The sequence below is a fragment of the Phasianus colchicus genome, chromosome 8, assembly GCF_987193195.1.
Source record: "Phasianus colchicus chromosome 8, bPhaCol1.hap1.1, whole genome shotgun sequence".
NCBI lineage: Eukaryota > Metazoa > Chordata > Aves > Galliformes > Phasianidae > Phasianus > Phasianus colchicus.
In genome coordinates, this window is record NC_143443.1 from 24,080,193 (window position 1) to 24,106,200 (window position 26,008).

At 42.0% G+C, this 26,008-nt stretch overlaps 1 protein-coding gene across 3 annotated transcripts; it reads left to right on the forward strand.

Annotated features, from left to right (window-relative positions):
* Window positions 1-42: 42 nt before the first annotated feature.
* PDCD11 (programmed cell death 11) lies at window positions 43-25,506 on the forward strand. Of its 3 annotated transcripts, none has more exons than XM_031597536.2 (36): window positions 43-149; window positions 569-686; window positions 1,234-1,365; window positions 1,538-1,705; window positions 2,576-2,737; window positions 3,384-3,507; window positions 3,872-4,053; window positions 4,598-4,705; window positions 5,165-5,371; window positions 5,968-6,092; window positions 6,708-6,768; window positions 7,290-7,436; window positions 7,565-7,816; window positions 8,092-8,235; window positions 8,889-9,089; window positions 9,651-9,821; window positions 10,206-10,425; window positions 11,531-11,683; window positions 12,004-12,119; window positions 12,281-12,804; window positions 13,290-13,352; window positions 13,754-13,850; window positions 14,366-14,455; window positions 14,775-14,877; window positions 15,404-15,581; window positions 16,274-16,330; window positions 17,561-17,683; window positions 17,963-18,085; window positions 18,272-18,467; window positions 18,875-18,997; window positions 19,318-19,464; window positions 20,512-20,759; window positions 21,391-21,559; window positions 21,844-21,997; window positions 22,383-22,548; window positions 23,156-25,506. In XM_031597536.2, exons 2-36 carry the CDS (start codon window positions 579-581, stop codon window positions 23,325-23,327), a joined length of 5,514 nt encoding a protein of 1,837 aa, XP_031453396.2. In that variant the 5' UTR covers window positions 43-149; window positions 569-578; the 3' UTR covers window positions 23,328-25,506. The 3 variants fall into 3 exon arrangements, with proteins under 3 accessions (XP_031453396.2, XP_090001576.1, XP_031453395.2); XM_090145450.1 differs by having other exon boundaries at window positions 120-159; XM_031597535.2 differs by having other exon boundaries at window positions 127-354.
* The last annotated feature ends 502 nt before the right edge of the window (window positions 25,507-26,008 follow it).

A 26,008-nucleotide genomic window follows, 5' to 3' on the forward strand; every position in this document is an offset into this window, starting at 1 on the left:
TGGCTGTCCACGGAAGCAGGACTCTCCCTCCGTCCCGCCCCACTCCCGGCCTAGAGGACGGCCCGCCGCTTCCGCCCGCCCGCCCTTTGACCTTTGACCTTCTCCTGGAGTACCGCTTCCGGGGCCGCGCGGAGAGCGGCGCACGTGAGGTTTGGAGCGGTGCGAGTGGTGGCGTTGAGGCCGGGCTTGGGGTGGGGAGTCCGGGTCTCTGTGGGCTGAGCGGTTCTGTGCCAGCGGCTGCGGAAGGGGGTTGCTGCTTACCGTGCCTCTCTGGACTTTCGTTGTGCGCTTGCGTGGGTAAAGAGGTGTTCGGTGTTTGACAGACGGCTTTAAATGTGATTAATTAGCGATAAGGTACGTGTTTAAATGGCCCTTGTAATACTTCAGCGTTGTGAAACGCCAGATACGTTGTGAGTTTTTTGTTTTTCCTCACTGACCGCCTGGGAAGCAGCTACCTGGATTTTTTTCATAGTTTCTTGGATAATTCAGTCTTATACCTTTTCAGTGTTTGTGAGGAACAAGTCTAACAGCTGCATGTTTAACTAATGTTTTGTCATTTGTTCTGTAGAAGTGCAGGTATGGCATCCATGGAAGAAAACTTTCCTCGAGGGGGAATCCAGAAGAAGCCCACAGAGACAACAGGAAAAAAAGCAAAACCAAAGTTTGAGCAGGATAACTTGTTTGATGTATGTCAAGAGTTCCATCCACTGTCAGAATATGACCTAAAATCCTTCCTGTCCCTTACTTCTGTAGTAACCTATAGGAAAGACTTCTATAAAGAGATAACTGCTGTCATCCTCCTTGCTTCTGATCTCTTAAAGATCCCAGCTATCTGATACATGTTGAATGGGATGTCAGGGAAGTGCAATGAAAATTACCAGCAGATGTTGCACAAGCTTCTAGTGCTAAGATACCTGCATTGTTCCACTAGAGTTGTTGGATGCAGACAAAGTTTGGTCTTTCTCTGTTCTGTGGAGCATGGTGCAGTTTGTTTTTACTGCTCCTCTTTGCTCCCATGATTCATGGTTTTATAAAAGATTGGTCTCAGCTTAAAAGGGGATATTTTAAAAGACTTCCATGAAGGCATATAGAAATTAACATGCTTATTTCATTTTTTCTCCAATCTCATGTTTTCATCTAACTTTATTCCTGACAGTTGAGTTATGCCTTAACATGCTGTTCATCTTGTTATCTACTTTTCTTCTTCTTCTCTCTACTTATAATCTAATTTAGATTCACCATGAAGAACAAACACAGAAAAGAAAAAGGAGTGAAGGGGATCATAGGAAGCAGAAAAAGTTCAAGGCAGACAAAAAGGCTCCTGCTAAAGACGTTGCTATTAGTGTTGAACCACTCACAATTCAGGTTTGTGGATAAATGTTATAGTTTGTGTGTCTCTCCCTTAATGAACTTGGAAAAATGCTGTGTTTTCCCTCACTAAAACCTGTAACATACAGCAGGAATTCAGGACAAAAATGTGTCTACCGCACTGACTTGCCAAGATAACCACTGTGTGCTGTTGTTTCTGTTTTCCCAGGAGCTCTGTGAGGGGATGCTGCTCCTTGGTTGTATAAAAGAGGTCACTGTCTTTGAGCTTGTCATCAGCTTGCCCAATGGCCTTACAGGATTTGTGCCAGTCACGCAGATCAGCGACGCCTATAGCGAATTGTTGAGCAAGCAAGTGACCCAAGGGGAGCTGCTGGAGGTGAGACTGTGGGTCAGGGCTGTGATTTCTGTCTGAGACCTAGGGGAAATTAACTCAGAATCAATCCTGAATTCTTGCTTAGGAGCCTAGTTTCTGGTGTCTCACAGATAGCTTAAGTTTGATTGCTTGCAGCAACTTAGCCTTGGTTAAATATTGCATGAACTTCATAGACAGCCTGTTAAACTTGGATAGATTTGTGCTTTCTTTTTGCTGCAGTAGTTAAATACTGATCCTTGGCAGTAGGCAGTTATGAGGAAGTTAATTGATTGGAAGATGCTGTGAGGATGCCAGTGTCTCAGAGAGAGCTTGGAGGGAATAGTGTGGTCCTTATAATTTTGTTGTGTTTCTGCATACAATGTCCTTCTGCATAGTGCTAATGCATACTTTCTCTGAGCCCAGCTATTTCAAACAATATTTTCAGTTTCCTGATAATGCAGCTTCTTGGAAAGAAAGAGGATGGAGTAACCTGCTACTCTATCTATCCAGTGTCAGCTCTCCCTAGGTTGTTGTGGAATATGCAATGTGCTAGATGCTAGCCAGTTAGTGGTGATGTTTTTCTTTGTTAAAGAGGTTGGTGTTTGACTCTGAAGATGTACTTTGGTCCTCAGCTGCAACATCTTGGCTTTGTCCTACCTGGTATTTCTATTTAAGCAAAGCTTAGCAGACTTTCCAGTATGTCCCTGTCTCTATATTGAGATCGTGGTGTATGTGATATTTCCTGCTTTTTATTGTAGCGTTGTCAGAGGTCGAGGACTTTCCTATAGGATTTTTATTTCAGAAACTCATTCAGTAACTATTTCTGGCCTTCTTGCATAAATTAATGTTGTCATATTTATATGCTTGCTTACTTTTGATCATGTTTCTGGGCAGGATTTGAATTCTCTCTCAGACCTGTATTCTCCAGGGATGTTGGTCAGATGTGTTGTGACCAGTGTTGAGAAAAGTGCCGATGGACGTCGGAGTATCAAGTTGTCCATCAACCCTAAAAATGTCAACAAAGGTCTGAATGCATCAGCACTAACATCAGGCATGGTATGTGTTCACAGCCTTTCTAGCCTTTTGAGGTGCTTCTTGCAGTGCATGAATGGAACACCTCAGTTTGTCTTTGTATGCTGTCAGAACAGAACAGGAATTTGCTGCCACCAGAGGAATAGACCTGGGAGGAGAGGGCAATATTGGATCTTGATTATGTTCCTACAGGCTGTCACTCATGAAGCCATTCATAAGGTTTTTTTTCGGGGTGGAGGGGGCAAATTGTGCAATTACTTCTCTCTGCTTAAGTTTGTTGTTTATGCAGAGTAGTATTTAACAGCCTATCTCTTAGAGGTTCTTGGTTGTTTAATTTTTGTGTTTTCAGCTTTATGATTGCAGGTTTGTGTCTGCAGTTAGAGCACCTGCTATATTTGAGCATTCCATTTTTATTTTTATTTTTATCCTACTTGTCCCGTCACTCCATACATACATACATAGCTGGACAAGGATAGATATCAGACTCCCATTGTCAGGTGAGCTATCTAGTGAGAAAGAATGTTACATTCGTTCTTTGCTCTGCGAAAGTTTTCTCTGGCCTCATGAAACAAATGAGTACTTGTGTGGTAAATCTCTCATCAGAGGTGCATTCTCTGCAGACTCAGCTGTTTCTTCGCATTACTGAATTGCAATGCTTCCCTCCCAACAGCTGCTTTCTGGATTTGTGTCTAGTGTAGAAGACCATGGCTACCTCATTGATATTGGAGTCAGGGGGACTCATGCTTTCCTTCCTTATCAGAAAGCCCAAAATTACATCAAAGCAGTCAAGAGAGGTATGTAGTATTACAATAAGAGCTGCAGAAGTTAAAAAGATGTGGAGAATAAAAGGGACTGAAGCTCACTGTACCTGTGGTGTTAGTGCACCTCAGTGAGGGTTGGGTCATGATGGAGTCTTTGCAAATTGTTGAAAACAGCAGTGGCTGATAAGCAACAAGACACTAGGTTCCCTGTTTTCTGCCAGACCATGTTGTTGTTCCAAGCCCTTTGATCCTTGCTGGCAGTAGATCTCACTTTGATGAGGTCTTTTAGCTTCTTAAAATAGAAGGAACTCTGAAAAAGCTTTGGAGAAAGCTACAGACGAAAAGGAACCCCTTAGTGTTCCTGGAAGGGAATTTATGCTGTGGCTTGCCTTTGTAGGGTCTGACTTGAAAATAGGGCAGAGCCTGACCTGTGTCATTGAGGAAGTAAAGAATGAGGGAAGAGTTGTCCGTTTGTCTGCCGATCGATCAGAAGTTGCTGCATCCATTGCAACAGAGCAGCAGAACTGGACACTCTCTAATCTACTGCCAGGGCTGGTAGTAAAAGCTCAAGTGCAGAAGGTAAGCTGCGTTTTTGTTTGTGGGTTGTTTTCTTTCTCATTATTCTTTTTTGAGCCTTCCTGAAGAGATACAGATTAAATGGACATGTTAGTTGGTAAGCTGGAAAACTCTGTGTTTGGGTTCAATTACATGAAAGGAGCAGACACTGTTTTCATCTAGGTGCTCCCAGTAGTTTTACCTGAGGTCTGATCTTTGCCGTGCTTCTGATACTACGAGTACAAAGGCTTTGTCCAGGAAATGGCAATAAACCATGCAGAAGAAGAGGATGATTTTTTTTCTCTGGTCTATGCCTGGGAAAGTATTCAACACTGTTGCAGCACTCCTCAGAGTAAAGACAACATTAGTGGAAAATCTGAAGGATTGTTTTTACAAAACAATGTAGAAAACAGAATTGTTAGCAGTTGTCTATTTTGATGTGTTTGTTTAGTGCAAGGTGACTTTTTGTGAAATGTGTGAATTGCTCTCTGTTTTTGAATACTGATTGACTTCTTAATTTTTTTATTTTTTTATTTTTTTTCATGTATAATTTCCTTCCCCCTTCTAGGTGGCTCCACTGGGTATCAGACTCACCTTTCTGTCTTCTTTCACTGGTATTGTGGATTTCATGCATGTGGACCCAGAGAAATTCACAAATTATTCTCCAAATCAAGTGGTAAGGAAGAGGATGAAGCCTGGCTGGAATTATGTTGCTTACAACATCTGTTATCTTCTCCAGCAGCATTTTGAGGAAGGGTGCTTTTCAGTGGTATCTTTTCTGTCTTATCTTTCATTTGAATTATCATCATAGCTGCTTTAGGGCTGTAAAGAGCATAGCCATTCCTGGGATAATGGAAGACTTGTTTGGAAAGCATGAGAGATTTGTGAGTGATGGCAAATGAGTTCTGCGGTTGTCTTCTGCTCATTGCATTCGTACCAGACTAGGTCATAAAAAACAAATGAATGCAAAAAAAACCCTGATCAATGGAAGTGTTGATGCTGAGAAGATGTTAAGTGCTCATATGTGAGCAGAGTTCAGGCATCAAACGTAATGTCTAAAAACCGTGAACAATATGACGTCCTTCAGTTTTCTATGTATAGTGATGTTATACTGATAACAAACATTATCTTCTAGGTGAAGGCTTGCATCCTCTCTACCCACCCCACCTCCAAGGTGGTGCATCTTACTCTGCGGCAGGCCTTCCTCCACCCTGGAGGATCCCCAAACCAGCTCTCCAATGATCGCATAGGGGCGGTAGTGGGAGAGTCTACAGTGAAGGCTTTCTACAAGCAGTTTGGTGCTGTCTTTGAGCTCGATGATGGCATGCTTGCATTTGCACGGGTAGGTACCAGGGCAGTGAAGGGAGCTTCTTCAGAGATCTCTTAGCCTTTTGGGGAAGGAAATTAAGACTAAGTTTTATCTCCTGCCTTAGTGTTCTTTGTGAGACAAATAAAAAAATGTGGAAGGTATTGCAGGACAAGGGGAAATGGTTTTAAGTTGAGGGAGGGGAGATTTAGGTTGGACGTCAGGGGGAAGTTCTTTACAGAGAGAGTGGTGAGGTACTGGAACAGACTGCCCAGAGAGGTTGTGGATGCCCCGTCCCTGGAGGTGTTCAAGGCCAGATTGGATGGGGCCCTGGGCAGCCTGGTCTAGCATTAAATGGGGAGGTTGGTGGCCCTGCATGTGGCAGGGGAGTTGGAGATTCATGATCCTTGAGGTCCCTTCCAAACCTGGCCATTCTGTGATTCTGTGTTGGCTAAATGCAGCCTCCCCTGTTTGTGTTGGGATGTGGGTGAATTGTTGCACAAGAGCTAGTACAACTTGCTGCCTGAAGGCTATGTTAGAAGAATGATTTTTGTCAGGTGCTTCTACTTCAACCTAAGGGCTATATAAGCGTTTCCATTTTTCAAACACTGAATTCCCATTTGTTTTTCTAGTTGAAACATCTATCAAAAACCAGAAAATCTTTTAAACCTGCAGCATTCAAAGCTGGATGTAAGCATAAGTGTCGGATCATTGACTACAGCCTGATGGATGAGATGTGCATAGTATCTCTGAAGCAGTAAGTTTTACAGACTTTTCTAGTAAATTTGGTTGAAGGATCAGAAGGGTTTGGTCAGCGTAGAGAGTACTGCGTTGCTTTGTGGAACTGGAACTTGCCATGTGAAGTTTTTAGCTTTTATCTGTGTTGTATCATGTCAGGTTGTGTAGATATCACGTTGCTCTTATCCTAACTGTAGGAACAGTGAGTCTAAATGACTTCTGCTGTGGTTGTGTCAGAAGACTGTAACTGAACAGGAAGCTGAACCTTGGTCTTCCAAGTCCCAGCCCGTTTTGCTTCTCCCTCTTAGTATTTCTATCTGTGGTTTTAGGCAGTGCAGGTTATGGGTTCTCTTTCCATGGAGCCATGCCTGGTGGTTGTCTCCAGGAATGGAAACTGGTGAACCTCCCTGACCTTTATCCAGAGTGCTGTCTTGCAAGGTGGATCAGTTGGGGTAAAGCACAAAACTTTAGTGATGTAGAGTGTTGGGTATGTGTGGTATAAAGGATACTTCAGACGAGGTGAAAAGGAGAGTGCAAAAGATATTGTTTCCTCTTATCCTGGCTTTTTTTTTTCTTTTTTTTTTTTTTTTTAAAGTTGCCTGACAGATCACCTCTTGTTCTTTCTCTTTCCTAGCCAAATTATTGAAGCTCGTTTCCTGCGATACCAAGATATTCACACGGGGGATGTCATGCAGGTGAGCTCCTGAAGCACTGACACTAGATAATTTCTCTAAGTATAACTGCTGCATAGATAGCATACTTTTTTTTTTCTGCTTAAAGCATATATTCATTCAACTTCTGATCCAGACTTGTGGTAGGTAGAGTAAGAAGAAAAACTTTTCCTTCTAAGGATTTCAGTAACAAAGTGTGATACTTATCTTTCTCTGTTTTGTTCAGCTTTTTGTTAATGGTGGCAAGGCAATCACAGTCACTCTTACATTTGTGTCATGGCTGTGTTGGTTGTATCTCTGGAATGATTCCAGTTTACCAGAGTTGATAGGAATTCAACAGAAGTAGACTGTTTAGGTTGTAAAACAGCATTATGCAGTGTGTAAAATGTTTAGTAATTTGCTGTGGGCTAGATTAAGATTTTATTCTATGTAGCTTGTCAAATTTAGTAATAGTATGTGGTGCAGTGTCCAGATTGCTTCTTACCAACGTGTAGCCTACTTTTCATGCTGAATTTACTGATCATTTTTTTTCTTTTGGTCTCTAGGGCAAAGTATTGTCTCTGAAACCCATTGGGATGCAGGTGAAAGTTACTGATGGAATTAAAGGGCTTGTGCCATCCATGCATCTTGCCGATGTGATCCTGAAGCAGCCTGAGAAGAAGTACAACGTAGGAGATGAAGTCAGGTGTCGGGTGAGAACTGCTTGAAAGGATCTCCAGCTGCTTTAAATGGCTGTATTTCATTCTGACAACTTAGCTGCTGTGTTGGTTGGAGAATGGCAGACATGCTTTTTGAACCTTGTTTTACTCTGCTTTTGTAGGTGTTAGAGTGCAATCCTGCAGAAAAGAAGCTATTCCTTACTTTAAAGAAAACTCTTGTGCAATCAAAGCTTCCAATCCTTTCTAGTTATGAAGATGCAGAACCAGGTCTGATCACACATGGCTTTGTGGTGTGTGCAAGGGAATTTGGCTGCATTGTGAAGTTCTACAATGATGTCAAAGGTCTGGTACCCAAGAATGAGCTGAGCTCAGAGCCCATATCTTGTCCAGATAAAGTCTTCCATGACGGCCAGGTAATTAATTTACCTATGTCAAATTTTGTGTGAATGAATGCAAAAGAGAAATCTGCAATTGTGAGTTGGCTTTGATTTGAGTTTTTTCTTGGAGAAACCAAGTACACCAAGAGTTGTTCACCTTTCTCTTTGGGTAGTAGTTAGCCTCATCTATTTAAATAGACCATGTGAAAGAGACAGCTCTTCTTTGACTATGTCACGTAGCTTTTTTTTTTTTTCCCCAAGGTGTGTGGTGTCTTTATTTGTTTTTGTTTTGTTTTTGTCTCTTGCTACAGGTTGTTAAAGTAATGGTCTTAAAATGTGAGCCCCAGCAGGAAAGGCTCTTGCTGTCCTTCAGGTTATCAAGCAGGCCTGTTCCTGAAGGCAGAAGTGAATGTACTCCAAAGAAGAAACAGCAAGTGAAATATCAAATAGGAGAGGTATTGAATTCAATGACTATTCCTTTTTTTTTCCTCTAAGTGTTCTCTAAAAAATCTGTAGTTGCTTTGAGCAACTCTGCTTCAAAAAAAGCCTGCTGGAGGTCAGGAACCAGTGTTAAATATGCATTTCTTATTTTGTGGTCAGATCAAAAACAAAGTCTATTGTCAGAGATCAGGATAAAGGAAGTCCAGGACAGTCTTCTAGGAGGTACCAAATAGTACTTTTGTTTCTTGATGAAGTCCTGTTTCTTCTGGATGCTTTTAATGTTCACTCCAAAAGCAGCTGATTTTGCACTTCAGAGCAATGTTTCTTAAATACTTGCCTGTTGTATTGTGGAATGAACAGTTTCCAACACCCTACAGATGTTACTGTCGCAGGAATGTAACAGTTGTTTTTAAATTGTGATGAAATGATTCCCTTCACCTTTCAGACAGAAAGTCATAGCCAAGAGAGTCTTTGTAGACTTTGATTTTGCTGAGAACTGAGAATTTCTTTTGTTTTACCATCAGAACTGGCATGCTTCTGAGGCTCAGTCCTGTTGATGTGAGGTTCTGTTTTGCATGGCTGGGAGGCCATGTCAAAAGCCAGCATTTGGTACCCTGTGCATACTTCAAAGGCACTTCGATTTTTATATCACTCTATTTCTTTTCAGATGGTTGATGTGAAAGTCTTGAAGAAGAATGAAAATGGGCTCGAGGTTTCTATCTTAGAAGACGGAGACGATGTGATAGCCTGGCTTCCTACAGTGCACCTCTCTGACTTTGTTGCTAACTCTAAGCTCCTGTGGCATTGCCTTCAAGAGGGAGATGTCTTGCCCAGAGTTATGTGCCTGAGTGACAAGGAGGACCGTATTGTATCCTTTGTTATCTCAACAAATCAAATGAGGGTGATGGAGGACAAGAAAAAAAAAAAATCTGTTAGAAATCTGGAGTTTCTGCAACAAACAAAATATTTGCTAGTTAATGTGTTGAAACAGAAGTGCCTATTGATGCTTCAGAGAGCTACTATAATTTGCTTATTGAGTGATGCTCTGCTGCTGCTAGAATCCCATTGAGATGAGGACTTGGTTGTGAAATTGCTGAGTTTCCTAAGCAGCTTCTGGAAATCGGCGTTAATCTTATCATAACCTTAGAAAAAATGTTGCAGTTTTTATACCACAAGGAGGAACTGAAATATTAGGAATTATTCAATTCAGCTGGATGAAGCATGCATCATTAATACTCAGTAACTTAAGAGATAGAATTTGTTAAATTTTAGTGTAGGGAGATCAATATGACAACTGAAATTGCAGGAATTTGGGCTTCTGTACTGCTTAGTGTGTAAGAAGTGCTGTAGCTCAATGGCTAGGAGCATTGAGAGACTGGCATCAGACTCCTTTTATTCATCTTCCCATTTTTCCTAACTCTCTGTTCAGATCTTGTGCAGGAAGTCTGCAGTGATTTCTGCTGTACAGGAAGAGCAAGTTGTGAGAAGTTTCTCTGAAATCCAGCCTGGGGTGCTGCTGACTGGTTTTGTGAGGAAGGTTATGCCCTTTGGAGTGTTTGTGGAGTTCCCTTTTGGTGTGACAGGACTGGCACCTAAAGTGGTAAGCCGTGCATTCATTTGACTTCAGAAAACAGCATGGGTGTAATCATCAGGAAAGGCTGAAACAGAGTTTTTAAGCAAGGCTGGAGGGAGCAGTAGAACTGGGGGTCCTGTGTTTGGACAGCTTCCTCACAGTGTGGTAAATGCTGCCTTAATGCCTGCATTTTAATTCACTTCCCAAATGAAGTAAAGGACATTATTCAATCAGAGATTTCAAGTAACTTCAATAATTCATTTTAATTGACAGCTTTTTGTTAATTTGGCTATTTTCACTTGGTATTTTCATTAAGTCTTAACTCAAACCCTTCTTTAAAAAAGCACTGCTGATGTCTGGCAGTTAGCAGCTGTGTCCAATAATCCTTGCCACTTTGTTTCCTCTGCACAGAGCATGAGTGACAAGTTTGTGACAGACACCAAGGACCACTTTGTGGTGGGACAGACTGTAATTGCAAAGGTGATGAGCATTGATGAGGAGAAGCAGCGTGTGCTCCTCAATCTGAAGGTGTCGGAGTGCAGCTCTGGTGATTCAGCTGCAGAGAGCTTTTCACTGCTGAATCAATATTTCAAGGAGATGGAGGAAATCAAGAACTTGTTGAGGAAAAGAGGTAAAAGATTGCATATGTTCTGCCAAAGAGGATCTTATCTTAAAAAAACAGTCTTCAGATGAACAAAAAAGGAAAACTTTATTTTATAATGAAGGAAGTTCAAGCAAAGATTTGGCTTTCAAGAGGAGCTTATTAGAAAAAGGATGTATGTGAAGTGTCTTCCATTGACAAGAAGGCTTTTTGAAATTAGAGCTGTAAACAGGACCAAGAATCTCTTTTCACTTGAGTCTGCTAGGTTTCTTACATATGTTTGAGGTTGAAACTTGAAAATGAGGGTATAAATAGATGAACCTTAAGGCCATTATACCAGAAGAGTAATGAAGATGCAGTGGAACCAGTAGATGGATGTCTTAAAAGTGTCTATGAAGGTGAAAATGAGGCAGGCCAGGGTGAGATTGGATTCTCAGTGAACCAAAGCCTTTTTCCAGCATTGGGGATGGTTTTTTTTTAGTGTGAAAATTTGTAATTGTTTTATGAATCAGTCTAAAAGTTAAGCAACTGGGGCATCTAGTGAAATCTAGTAATTTCACAGTTGTCTGTTTTCTTTGAATCTGGCAATGGTTAATTTTTTGCACTGCATGCTCTTTTATTACAAGATCCTTAGCCTACTGACCCAATTTCTGTGCTCAGTAACCAGATGTTAAACTTCAAAGAGCTTGTGGATATATGAATATTGTGCCAAGCTCTGAAACTTTTCTCATGTTTAAACAGAGTTATAAGCATGTGGTTTTTCCTTTTTTCTTCTTTTCATTCTTTCTTCTTTTTTTTTTTTTTAAATGGAAAAATGACTCTTGGAAGTCCTGAAGGAGTTTTTCAGTGTGCCTGGGTAAATGGCTGCAATGTACCAGTGAAACAAAACAGTGCCTAAACTTGTATTTTTTTTCTAGAGTTATCAGATCCTTAATGTCATGAAATTGTTTCTGCTTTCTTTAGATCATAGAATTTACATATCTGTATTTATTTATACTTATTTTACAGATCCAGGAGCCTAAACTGTGTTTTCTGCTATGGAGATGGATATAAATGCTTGTTCGTGCTGTTCTAAGCAAATGTGAAAATATTTTATTAAGAAATCAACTTGCCAACATTTCTTGTCTTTTTCTAGAGGAGTCTGGCTTGGCCCAGTGCCTTTGTGAGCTGGTGCCTGGGAAGGAGCTGCAGCTGGTTGTGCAGGATGTGATGGAGGACGGCTCAGCACTCTTCAGTGGCAGCTGTGTCGGAGGCTGGACTGCAACAGCTACTCGCTACCACTTGGGAGGTAGGGGTCCTTTCTTTGCTTGCTTTGGGTTTCACTCATGTAGTATGAAGCCTCCATCTTGAAATTAGTTATTCAGGAGAGGAACCAACCTGGTAGGGATCTAACCAGAGCAGGGACAACTCAAAGTGTAGTTTACCTTTCTGCTAGCTTGCTTGAGTAACTTCGTTACAATTAGCAGCTAAGTAGTCTTTTTATCACTGCAGTTTTTGTGAGCTAACCTGATTCAGAGGTGACCCTTCCTGCCTGCCGTGTCCCACAAGCTCAGTTACTCAAAGTTCTTGACTGTCATCAGGAGATAATCTCTTTGTTCTTTTTTGTAGGCAAAAAAGTTGTTCCTGGTGAGAAAGCAAAGGGACTGGTTCTTCATGCGGATGCCATCACATCCAAGGTGTATGTTTCTCTTCGAGAAGAACTCTTAAAAAAAAGAGCCAAGCAAGTAGGTGTTCAGTTTTAATGTTGCTGTTCCTGTATCACACCATAGGGGAATAATGAATTTTGAGTGGGGGGAAGCCTTTTCCCTCCTTTAGAGCTGTAGGAGATTGAGTAAAGGGAATCAGAATCTCAGCAGGGGATGTCATTATCTCCATTTCTGTTTAGCGGCTCACAAAGAACTCCCAGCACTCTGCCATCGTGCAGCACATAGCAGAAGATTTTGCCATCGTGTCTCTGTTGGACTCAGGCCGGCTGGCAGCTGTCCCCATAGCCTGTCACTTCAACGACACCTTCCGCTTTGACTCAGAAAAAATGAAGGTGGGACAGAGAATCTATGCAACCTTAAAAATGGTGAAGGCAAATGATCTTGGAGTCGTGTTAGCAGTACAAGACCCAACGAAGAAGAATGTTTTTATAAGGGACCGGAAAGAATCTGAGACAGCATTTGAGGAGACACTTGCTACTGCTGTGAAACACTCTCTTTCCCTGGGTGATATTGTTACTGGTACTGTTAAATCTGTCAAACCAACCCACGTCACAGTTGCTATTGATGACAAATTGACGGGTTCAATCCATGCATCCCAGATTCTGGATGAAGTGCCCATACACTCTTTTCCAACATACACTCTGAAAGCTGGACAGAAGGTGACTGCCCGGGTCATTGGAGGCAGAGATGTGAACACTCACAGGTGGGAAAATAAGCACCTAATATCACTGACATTAGGGGAATGTGAAAGGTCAAATAATTACTTTAATTCAGATAGTCTAGGCTGTTCTCTTTGTTACTGGATGCTGTTGTGGCTATCCTTTCTGAAGTAGTTGAGAACCTGAGGAAATCTGCAGTTACATTCTACTCAGATCCGTGTTGCAGTGAATCAACTCTCTCTACCTCTGTCACTGAATTTATCTTGAGTGTAGATTGCATGAAGGATGTTTAATCTTTTAAGGTCCAGCAGAAACCTTAAATGCAAGCAGAATTTGGTTCCAGAGATTAAATTTGCTTAAATACTTTGGGTACCTCAGTTGCCACTGAAATAGTATTAGGAGGACTAAAACAGAAAGGCCTTTATAGTTTTAAGGAGCTTACTGTTGTTTTTCAGCAGTGCAGAGGGAGTACAGGTGATTGGGGTGTGGTGAAGTAATGAGAAACTTTGATCCTATTTGTGTTCTTTAGGTACCTGCCCATCACCCATCCACACTTCACACGGTCTATTCCAGAGCTCAGCATTCGACCAAGGTAAGTGTTGGTCTTTGTATCATCTATACACACTTTATGGACTTTGTATCCATGTAGCTTCCCTGTATTGTTACATTCCTTTTGGGAATGAGCTTACCCATTCAGTAGTAAGAAGCTTCAAGTGTAGCATAACATCTTGCTCATTTTCTCACGCTAACTTAGATCTGCTAACTGTGTATGCTGTGAAATGCACACCATTTCCTTTGAATGTCCTTTTGGCTTACTGTACTGCCAGTCTGAATTGTGGTATGTCCCATCATGTTGAAAAGATTTCCCCTCCTAAGCCCAAAGACATTGTCACAGTAACATTGGCTTGCCACAGTTTCTTGGGTTTCTAATTCCTATCTGCATTGCTAGGACCAAACTTCCTAACCAGTATCCTCTTTTTTATTTGTAAACAGTGAAGTAGAAGGGAAATTTGAAGCAATAAGAGATGACACCTGTGAGAAACTTGGACCCTACAATGTTGGACAGACAGTCACCTGTTTTGTGAGGAAGGTGAGGTCAGAGTCTTCCTAAGTAGTGTGCTAGGAGGGGACAGCTGGTGGAGGTAACCCCAGAGGCTTTAGCTTAAACCTATGAACAAACTGACACTACCAGGCTCTTAATTAACTATGAGAGTGGCCCATGCAAAGCATAGTGTCTTATGAGAAGACTAGAGGGAAGGTGCACTTTTCTATATTTGAGAGAGTTGAGTTGACTGGTGGTCTTAAACATGCTGGTTTGTTGCCTGCAGATGCTTCCCTCCCTGCACTCTAGCAAAACAGCCTTTGATGAATTATTTATGCCACCAGCACTAAGTATGCTCACTGCTGACCCTTTATGTGTGCTTGCCTGTGAATCACAGCAGCATTACGTGCTTAAGAGTAGATCTGAAATCACCATTTTTGTTTGATGCAGGCACCAATGCTTAAGTAGTCCTTTCTAGCCTTAAAAATTAGTGAGTCCGCTGAAGAAGGGGTGTCATTCACCAAAGTTCTCATGCTGGTTTTGGCTGTTTATTGTCTTTTCAGTATAACATCCTGAAAAATTGGCTGGAGGTAGAAGTCACCCCTGATATTCGAGGAAGAGTTCCTCGTCTGCTGCTGTCTCTGAACACCAAGGTAAGAGGCTATTACAGATAAGCTGCACAATTTTCTTCTGTGTATGTCTGCAAGTTACTGCCACTGACACTCTGACATCCCTGTGAACTCAGTCCACTGATGCGCCCTTTAGGCATAACTGCTCCTCAGTGATGAATACGATGCCTGTAGCTCGTTCAGTCTGGGTTAACTGAGCCACTGGGGGAAAGCTGAGTTATTTGTCATGGGTATGCATCAAAGATGCGTTTGAAAACTTCAAAGCTTCGTAAGATTGTATACAAGTCAATGTTGTGCAAAGCTCCTTTTCTGGTAATAGATGGAAATCTGTCTTCCCTTTCAGGTCTTAAAACATCCAGAAAAGAACTTCAAAAATGGCCAAGCGTTATCTGCTACAGTGACTGGAACAGATGCCACCGAAACAAACCTCTTCTTGTCACTCACAGGTATAGTGGAGCCTTAACAGCCAGACACAAGTATATATAATGCTTTCCTCAGAATTGGCTCTTCACTGATCTCCTCAGTGAAGGAAGCTATTACACTTGAGAACCAAGCTGTAGCTCCTTGTAAAATGGAACTAACTCCTTGGACCCCGACCCAGATGTAGCAGTGTGCAAGGCAAGAGGGGTCAAATCTTTAAGGAAATGCTTACCTACTGTCTCAGGCAGAAGTCCTCTCTGAAGCTCATATGAATATATTCCTTTCTGACCTCAAACATGAGGTGGTACATCTGCCAATATCTCTAAGTTATTCTGAATGTTGTAACAGTGCAGTTAAGGATCTCATCTCTGCTCTCATGACAAGCATGTTGCTGTAAAATGAGAGAGCACAGACTGCACCTTGCCAGAAGCTAGTGGGTTTGGTATGTGACCTGTGCAACTAAAATCAGCCTCAGTGGCTCAGTAGCCCTGTTACTTTGGTTGCATGCTTTTTGAGTATTATGAAGACTTTTCCCTCCTTTGCCTTTTCCAGGAATTCAGTCACTGGAACCAGGTACCATCACCGTAGGCATGGTAGCAAAAATGATTCCTCACATTGGTTTGACCATTGCTCTGCCAGGTGGGAAGACTGGCAAAGTCAGTATCTTTCACCTAAGCGATAAGTACACAGAGAATCCTCTGAGTGACTTCAAAATTGGCAAGGTTGTCAGGTCAGTAACTCTTGTTGTTCTTTGTTGTTCTTTTGAGCAACAAGGCTTCCTATCTGGTTACAGTTTTTTCATTACCATAAGATGATGTTAGATCTCTAAGGTTCAGCTTGTTGCTTAGATGTAATGCTTACTTTCTGGGTTGCCTGTTTAGAAGAGAAGGCTGTAACCTCATATGTGTTTGGCTGAAACATCACTTTTCAGGAATGAAAAAGCCCCTTTTGATTGCCTTCTTGGACTGTCATTTGAGAGAAGATAATCTTGTAGTTAAGCTGATGATGGGGTTGAGGGAGGTCAGTTATCCCAGCTCTGCTATAGTTCTGTGTGCTATTTGGCAAACCAGTTGCCTTTACATTTATAATGTTTGAGTAATTGCCTTTCTCTTCTGCACAAACTTGTTGGGAATGCTGGAGGGTGAAACGAGTCAAGTAATTCAGCTATAACAATCTTCAGTTCTTTTATGCTTCTAATAGAGACTAGGTACAGCAAATAGACTTGGTTCAAAATGCCCTTCAGATAGTGTTACAAACTTCTGTCATGCTGCTTTGTGTTAGGCAATGAGTACTCTAAGGGACAGAGTGGTTTTTTCCATCTGGAGGTTCATTGTGCTGGTGAAAATATCTGTTTCCATGTGTGCTGTTATTTAAGGGTAAAAAAATAATCCCCTTGTTTCCTCCCTTCATTCTGCTATGCAGATGTTACATCCTCTCCAATGAGAATGGCAAAATCCAGTTATCTCTTCGGCAGTCCAGGTTGGTGTCTTCCCTTCAAACTATTTCCTACCAGTGAGAGAAAAAAAGATGGTGAAATCCAGTTGCTGTTGCTTTGTATAGTTCATTGTGAAGTGTTCAGAAGACAAGAGTTAGATTTATTTATTTATTTTCTGTAAAGGATGAGTCTTGTTTCCTGTGTGTCATCAACAAGGCTGCAAAGTCTGACATTTAATGTAGAGCTGATACAGTGTGTTCAGGTGGCATTTTTATTTCTCACTGTTTATAGATTTGATTTGACAACTCCTTTTTGTTTAGGAAGAAAGAAAAATTCCTTCCTGGAATTTGCAATTCAAATATGTTACTTTCAGTGTTCAGCTGCATTTTAATTTTGGGTAAAGAACAGTGTGTGTTAAATGTCTTCTTTTAAAACTGAGCCTCTTGTGTTGTCTCCTCTGCACAACAAAAATATGCAAACTGTGTTGGAATGAACTATCTTAAAAACAAAGGAGGAGAGGAAAAAAAAAACAAACACAGCCATTGCACAAAACTTCAGACAGCATTTTACATTTTTTTTAGTGTCAGAAGAAGCCATGCTGATCTATTCATAGAATTATAGAATATCCTGAGATGGAAGGGGCCCACAAGGATTATTGCATCCAGCTTCTGGCTCCCAAAATTCAAATTCTGTGTCTGCGAATGTTGTCCAAACAGTGCTGCTGTCAGCTTGGTGCTGTGACTGCTGCCCTGAGGAGCTATTCTGGTGCCTGACCACCTCTCAGTGAGGAGCCTTTCCCTGCTCCCAGCCTGACCTCTCTTAGCCCAGCTTCATACCATTCCTTCTGGTTCTGTTCCTGTCACCAGAGAGCAGAGATCAGTGCCTGCTCCTCTGCTCCCCCCCATAAGGAAGTTGAAAAACCAACTGACCTAGGTGCTCCTCATACATCCTGCCCTGTAGACCCTTCATTATCTTTGTTGCCCTCCTTTGGACATTCTGTTACAGTTTTATATCCAATTTAAATTGTCGTGCCCCAAATTTGTTCTGTTTGACTCTGTTTACAGCACCACATCTGTTCTCTAATGCTATGTATAACTTGGCAAAGATGCAGATAGTCCATTAGTGCATTTGAATTAAGTGAAGGATGTCTCTGGTATGTTTTCCAGAAGTTACTTGCTGTTCTTAATGCCGATTTCTTTGGTTAATACCTAGAGGAGAATGTGGTATTCTCTGATGAATGAGTGCTTTATTTTCTTGCCTCTCTTTTCTTTTAGATTAAACCCAAGGAACAGCAGCAAAGTGGAGGATGCTGAAATAACAAGTATTAAGGATGTTAAAAAAGGCCAGCTATTAAGAGGCTATGTCAAATCAGTTACTCCGTCAGGTGTATTCTTTGGGTGAGCAGCAAAATAAAAATATACTGGGAAATGGGGAGTATTGGCAAACTTTGTATGTACGGTTCTGGAATCTTTAAGGGAATGTCTGATGTAGTTTTATGTTGCAAAATGACATTTTGATTTCTGAGATTAAATTTATTGCTATATTCCTGAGCCTGTGAAATTGAAATATGGAAAATTTGAGTGATACTATACAGAACTTGTGGTTCCACAGATACAGTCATTGTGCTTTTTCTCTCCTGTTATGGACCATTTATTTACATGTTTTCTCCTTCTCAGCTTGTCTGCTTCTCTTCTGGGCCGAATCCTGTTCCAGAACGTTTCCCCTTACTTTGTACAGAAACACTCCTTATATGAGAAATACCTGCCAGAGGGAAAGCTGCTCACTGCCAAGGTCCTTGAGTAAGTCCAAAGTTCTTGAAAAAGGGCTCTTAATTAGTAGAAGGGAGATGAGGTAGAAAGTGGGAATAGAAGGAGGGATAGTAAAAGGTCAAAAGATATTGGGACTAGCTCAGATAATTGCAGTCATCTTAAATGTTTTTATGATTATTTTTTTTCTCTCTCACTGCTCCTGGCAACGCTCTGAAGTGTAAATAAAAAAGAAAATCATGTTGAGCTCTCTCTCCTGCCTGAGGACACTGAGATGCCAAGCGTCTTGCCTGAATCCCTAGGCTTACCACGCTGTGGTGCAGAGGAAGAGAAAAGAGAAGAAGATAACAAGGAGAAGAAGGAAAAGGTTAAGATGAAGAGAAAACAGAGAAGAGTGAACTCTGAGAGTGAGCAGGTATGGATGTGATTGCTCAGGATATGCTAAAGGACTTGTTTGGCACAAATAATGACTGAAGATCCCCTGGGGTCAGGTTGGGGAATTCAAATAGGGAAAAAAATATTAAATTTCATTGAAGATCTGTAAAGATGAGAAACAGATCCTTTTGGGTTGGAGTTTACTGAATAAGCAGCCCATCTATGCTGCTTGTGTGAGCTGTTCTATTGATTTTGCCAACAGAAAACAGATGTAGGTGAGCATGAGTTTATTCTTTTGTCTCCATTATATGAGAGCACAGTGGGGAATGTTGTGCCAGGGCACTGCCCTTTGTCTGCTGCCAGACTCACTACTGTGCATTCAAAATAGTCTATAAGACTTACTCCAGATGTCTTCGTTCACCATGTGCTCATTTCCCCTTGTTGCAGGAAGCAAAGCCAAAAAAAAGGAAGCTTTCTCCAGCAGATGAAAATGACAGTGGAATTGAAGTGTATTACCGGGAAGAAGAGGATGGTGACCAGGAGGAAGAGGCAGCTGAGAAGAAATCTAAGGTTGGAAGGAGTACATGAATTGGAAACAACTTTGTAGCTCTATTGAGATGTATCAGTTCTAACTGGGATGACAGTAACTGTCATTGCCAGAGGTACAAGGGCACAGTTTTCAGCTGTGAATGGTGCAAGATGTACTGGGTTTCATTTACAGCAAAGGTGACCAGAGTTAAATGTTTTTCTGGTGAGCTGTTTGCAAGCAGGAGAAGTCAACAGTAGGCTGTCGCAGTAGGCTGTGTCCCAAACAGCCAGCATCTGTTTCTGATTTCAGTGTAAAATCTTAAGATTAAAACCTAGGATATGCTCTGTTTTCCTCCAAGCAGATAAAGAAATGTGGTGAGGTTCCAAGGCTGCAAGTTTCCACAGGCTTCACCTGGGATGAGGACATAAATGCAGTGCAAGTGCCTGTACTGAATCAGAAGGAAGAGAGCTCGGAGAGTGAGGAGGAGGAGGAGGATCTGCAGTCTAAGGTACTGTGTGCTAGCATCACCTGCACAGGAGACACCACATGGTGGCCATCATGTGTTGTCTTGATACTTGCATGTCTGATTGCCTGGGAGCAAAGCCTCTTGACCCAAGGAATGATCTCTGGCAACTAATACAGAAATTCCTTAACTACGCCAAGTGCTGGGTTTAGCAGCAGGTAATCTCTGAAGCAGAGAAGAGAAATAGGGATTCTCACATAGACATGTTAAAAATATATATATATATATATTGTGATCAAGCACTTTAACGAAGTTAAAGTACTTGTTCTTGATTTTTGTCTGGTTTTCATTTTTTTAAAATTGTTATTCTAAATTTAAAGGAAAGCCTGGAGATGGAAAATCTTGTCAAATTACAGCCCTCTTAGAATACAAAAAAAGTGCTTCCTTATACTTTGAATAAGATTTTTTTTTTTTTTAGGAGAGTGTTTCAGTATGAGCAATCCAGCAAAATTGGAAACAAGCTCATGAAATGCTTTCATATTTACTCTTCAGGATTTCCTGTCCCTCAAAACTTACCTCTTTTTAAAGGCTACACATGGCAAATACTTTGCCTACGGTGTAGTTGCCTTGTACTGAGAACTATGCCATCATTTATTTCTACTTGAGACCTGAGTCACTCTGGTGATCCAGCATCATACCCCACTCTTGCACAACTTTTCCCCATGTGTCCTGGATCTTTGGAGTGGAAGATGGTTGTGAATGCCAGCTTGAGGGGTTGAGGTTAAAGAAGAAAAGCAAGGGTGGATGTGAAAGTGTGGATCCTGCAGTTGGGATGCAAGGCTAATGAAGCACTTACAGCCCTTGATGTATTTCATTAAAAGAAATCAGATTTAAATGTAGCTCTTCTCTTTTTGGAGGTGTGAGCTATGTTTGTGTTGAGGGTAAGGGTGTCATTCTCCTCCTCCCTGAAAAAATTGGCCCCCTTTTCTTGAAAAACCTGCCTAGCCTTGGACATACTGGGGTCTGGCTGTGCTTTAGCTGGGCCTGCCTATTCTGACATAAACTGTCTGTTCTTCCCCAATCCTTCATCAGAAGAAACAAACAAAGAAGGAGAAGGAGCTGGAGAAGCAGAAGAAGGAGAAAGAGCTGTGCAAATTGGAGGCAGCCCTGATGGACCCCAGTCGTCAGCCCCAATCAGCAGATGATTTTGACCGTCTGGTGCTGAGTAGTCCCAACAGCTCCATCCTCTGGCTGCAGTATATGGCTTTCCACCTCCAGGCTACTGAGATTGAGAAGGCCAGAGCTGTGGCAGAGAGAGCACTTAAAACAATCTGTTTCAGGTAATAGTGGGGTTTTGCTTTTCTTTGCCTCGTAGAATAATTAATGGCGCATTAATGGTGATGGAAGAAAAACACTGGTAGTGCCATCAGTGTGTTGTGTGCATGTGAAGTGGGAAGTTCTGTTTCAGCGAGCTCAGAAGAATTAAATGGTAGCAATTGTCAGCTGGCCCTTTGAAGGTATGATGTGAGTCACTACACTTGGTCTGCAGCTGGATTGCTGCAGCTTGTGGGCACAGTAACTCCCCAGGGTATCACTGAGTACACAGACATACCTCTGAGCTGTTGGAAGGATTTGGAAGAGCGTAATGCTGTTAGGGATGTCCATAAATGAAGTAATGAAATAAACTGTGAAACTCGTATTACCCATTCCATAGGGCTACACCCTTGGGTATTAAAGCATCTCCACAGCATGGTAAAGAGCATTTTGTTCTCTTGAATTATCCTTGTGGTTTTTAGTTACAAACAACAGTGATCAAAAGTTGTAGGATGAAACAACTGCTGTGCTTATTCCAAGAGTGGTTTTTCACTTGTCTTGATAACATGCTACAAGTCAGCAAGTCTTCGGGTGGCTTGCAGAAAGCTGATGTAGGCTGATAAAAGGCTGTATGTTCTTGCTCATATCTGCTTTAAGGGAAGAACAAGAGAAGCTGAATGTCTGGGTTGCTCTTCTAAACTTGGAGAACATGTATGGCACTGAGGAAACACTGATGAAGGTCTTTGAGAGAGCTGTTCAGTACAATGAACCTCTGAAAGTCTTCCAGCATCTGTGTGATATCTATGCCAGTTCTGAGAAGTACAAGGTGAGATTGTGCAAGCACTTCCCAGGCAAGTATCCTGTTCTGTCATGTCAGTAAACCACCAGTCCTGGCTGCATAAGCTTCTGGCCCTCAGACGTTAGTCCTGTCCTGTTCCTTGCTGGGATTAATAGTTGTTGTTGGCATCAGATGAAGAACTATTGATACTTACTTCTCACAAATGTTAAGAGACACCTGGGCCAGAAACAAGAGTTTAATGAGCGAGAATTTAATGAGCTACAGGGCTTTGTTATGAATCTGTGTGATCTAACCCAACTTTGCCATTCCAGCAAGCAGAAGAATTGTACCACACAATGCTGAGGCGTTTCCGTCAAGAAAAATCAGTGTGGCTGAAGTATGCCTCTTTCCTCCTGAAGCAAGGCCAGACTGAGGCTACACACAGGCTTTTGGAGCGTGCTCTCAAGGCTCTGCCCACCAAAGAACGTAAGCACTCGTTGCGAATCATAATTTGGACTATGCATTTATGGGTCTCCAGTAGATGGGCTGATATGTCTGCATGTGACAATGATTGTAGTAAGTGAAAACTGCAGCCAAATAGTGTTGAATCTGCTTTCCTTGACTGTAAGGGGAGGGAAAAATTCAGCCTGGATAACAATAGTAAAGCCTCTTGTAAAACAAACAAAAATTAAATTGCAGCTCCTTCACACTGGCCCTCCACCTTGGACCAGAATCACTTTACATACTAGTCTCTGAACAGAGATGATGCTGTCTCTGTGCTTGTCATTTCTGTGTAATTATAACTCAATTTATGTCTCTTCATAGGAAAGAGGGTTGCTGTGATCCCCTAACATGTCATTACTTGTTCCAGATGTGGATGTCATTTCAAGGTTTGCACAGTTGGAGTTCCGTTTTGGTGACCCAGAACATGCCAAGGCCCTTTTTGAGAGCACCCTCAACAGCTACCCAAAGCGAACAGATATCTGGTCCATCTACATGGACATCATGATCAAACAGGGCAGCCAGAAGGAAGTACGGTGAGTTGTGCTATAGGTGGCTGGGAAAGGGACAGCATAGTGCTTAGAGTAACACCTGAAAAGAGCACAAGTGCCCTGCAACGTGATACTGCTGAGGGCCTCCCAGAGCAAAAGAGAATTTGTACCTCATAGAGAAAGAAAACACCAAAAGCTTGTTCTCCCCAGGTCTGGGAAGACTCCAAGGAGATCTGCATGGCAGGGTTAGTAATTAATAGTAAGGAATGACCTGCAGAACAAAAACTAGAGGGCTTTCAGTAAGGTTCAGCCCTTTTATCTCTTGTAGCATGAAACTAAGAAGAATGGTCTCTTTTTTGCTGAGATGACGAAATGAAGTTCAGCTTCTCACACTGTAGATCCAGCTGCAGGCATTTCATGAACATTGAGTCAAATACATTGGCTAGATCTTAGTGTAAACTGTCCTGCAACTTTACAGTTATGAAGAAGGCTTCTGCTTTGAGGCTTTCACCAGTTCTCATGAATCTCTTTCTTGAGGCATTAGATTGTGGCTCCCATGAGCTTCTGCGCTTTGCTCAGTGGCTCAATGCACAGGGCTTGTGTTGAGTGCTGTCACCAACATAGTAATCTGAATCACTTCGGTTTCTTGCAGGGACATCTTTGAGAAGGTCATACACCTGAACTTAGCACCGAAGAAGATGAAATTCTTCTTTAAGCGCTACCTGGATTATGAAAAGAAATATGGTACAGCAGAAACTGTCATGGCTGTTAAGACAGCAGCACTGGAGTATGTAGAGGCCAAGAGTTCCCTCGCTGACACCTAAACACAGTGCAAGTAAAAGCAGAGAGACTCCACTCTCCATTGCAAAGTGGGAACTGAGAGGCATGGAGTTTCCATGGACAGTGAATTTCTGAAGAGTATTGGTCTATGACCAAACTGAAATAGAAAGATCAAACAATCTAAAGAATCTAAAGCTTACAAACGTTTGCAGCTTTGTCTGAATGTTACAAATAATCTTTGTCTGTTGATGACTGAAGACAGTTTTATGTACAGATCGTTTTATAATCAATATAAACATCACCCCTACCTGGTCTACTTTCCTATGGAAATGGTGCTGTTGTGGTTCACTGCGTTTAGGTACAGGGATGTGTTACTGATTTCTCTCTCTGCCATCTCGCCTTTCACTTTTTTTGATACTTGGAAAGATTAACCTGAAGATCTTTCATGCTTCTAACAACTGACAGAGCAATGCAGAATCGTGGTATGGATGAGGTTCGGAGTAACTGCTGGAAATTATCTGGTTCAAACCTTTGCTGAAAGCAGGGTCAGCTAGAGTAGACTGCCTGGGGCCACATCCAGTTTGGTTTTGATTTCCAAGGATGGAGATGCCACAGACTCTCTGGCAACCTATTCTGGTGTTCTACTACGTTCAGAGTAAAAAAAGTAAAATGAAGGTATTTTCTTACGTTTAAATAGAATTTCTTGCATTTCATTGTGTGCCCATTTTCTCTTGTACTGTCCCAGGGCACCACTAAGACTAGTCTGGTTCTACCTTTTTTTTATGCTCTCCTGACAAGTATTTATACACATGGATAAGATCTGGCTTGAGCCTTTTCTTCTTCAGCCTGAAGGCTCCAGCTCTCAGCCTCTCTTTGTATGATGGATGCTCTAGTCCTGTTGTCATCTTCCTATTCCTTTGGAGGATTCACTCTGATAAGCCCAGTGACTGTATCTCTGTACTGGGGAACCCAGCCCTGGACACATCACCCCAGATGACTCAGCACTGCAGGGTAGAAGGGAAGAATTACTTCTTTTAGCCTTCAGATAAGGTCCTTCCTAATATATCCCAGGATGTTCTTGGTCTTTTTGGCTGAAAAAACTTGTACTTTTAAAGCATACAATGTCCAGTTATCATGGGATCAAGGGATCCCATGATAACAACCATCTTGTAACAAATCACCAGTGTCTGATGACAGAAGAAGTTAGTGATTTTAGATACTGGGCATCTTTTAAGATAAATCATTGAAGTTGAAGAGAGTGTTTTTTCTGTGCTGGAAAAAAAAAAATCATCCCCAACTAACCTGCATAGAAAAAGCCAACATCTTTCATACGCTGTCACTGATACTGGTGTCTTATCCTTGGTCTTGTATTTCTCCCATAAGATGTGGATGATGTGATGGGTTTTTTATAGACAGAGAACTGAAAGTGAGGGAAGACGCAGGGGATGCAAAGAGGTGATTATCCGGTGTAGATACTGGCAAGCGGTCGCCCAAGTTTGAAACAATAAACTTGAATAATCTCATTCGTTGTAGGTGCTCTGAACTTGAAACCAGAGTTCTGCAGGACTCAGCCCTTTTGCCTCTCTGAACGCCCAGCGTGGGCAAGGCTGAGTAGTTAAACGTTCAGTTAATTCCCAAATTCAATGGGATCTAAAAACAAGTTATTTTACTGCTTATCCCCAGGGACAGCAGGGTGCTGGACTCCTGCTTAATGCTCTTCTAGAGAAGGAGGATACTTTCTTGCAACATCCAGTAGTAGCTGCTGCTATTCCTTTTCTTCTTTTTTTTTTTAAACAGTGCAACTGCAGTAATGGTGGTTTTCCTTTAATTTTTACCCCCAAACGAATTAGTTACGTAATAGAGTACGTAAATAAGTGTCTGAATTGAAACCAAGATCCCTTTGAAGTATTATTTCTTTATGATTATAGGGGCTATTATAGTCTATACAGTAGTAAGCAGGGAAAATGAAAGGGCTGTGTGTAATTCTGTGTATTGGAAAGCGTGCCCTAACTGACAGCCTGTAGGCTGCTCTTTGTTGGCATTGCTTTCAGCCTCTGCAGGAGGAGCACAGAGCACGTGAGCTCAGCCTTTGTGACCCAGCATGCCAGGGGAAGACAGGCGGCTTGGCTTCCCTTTTGGTATTTTTCTTGCTTACACTGAGTGAAAAAGCTATGTGACTTAATGTCCTACTTTGAGTATTTTTGCAGAAGTTAATCAAGTCTACTTCTTGACAGGCTGGAAAGCTGGGCTCGGGTGAACCTAATGAGGTTCAATAAGGCAAAGTGCAAGGTTTTGCACTTGGGCCGGAAGAACCCCAGGCACCTGTACAGGCTGGGGGGAGTTGTCCTTGAGAGCAGCTCGGCAGAGAAAGACCTAGGGGTCCTGATAGATGAGAAACTTAACATGAGCCAGCAGTGCGCTCTGGCAGCCCGGAAAGCAAATGGGATCCTGGGCTCCATCAGGAGAGGGGTGGTCAGCAGGGATAGGGAGGTGATTGTCCCTCTCTACTCTGCTCTTGTGAGGCCCCATCTGGAGTACTGTGTTCAGGTGTGGAGCCCTCAGTACAAAAAAGACATGGAGATTTTGGAAAGGGTCCAGAGGAGGGCCACGAAGATGATCAGGGGGCTGGAGCACCTCCCCTATGAGGACAGGCTGAGGGAGTTGGGTTTGTTCAGCCTGGAGAAGAGAAGGTTGCGGGGCGACCTCATTGCAGCCTTTCAATATC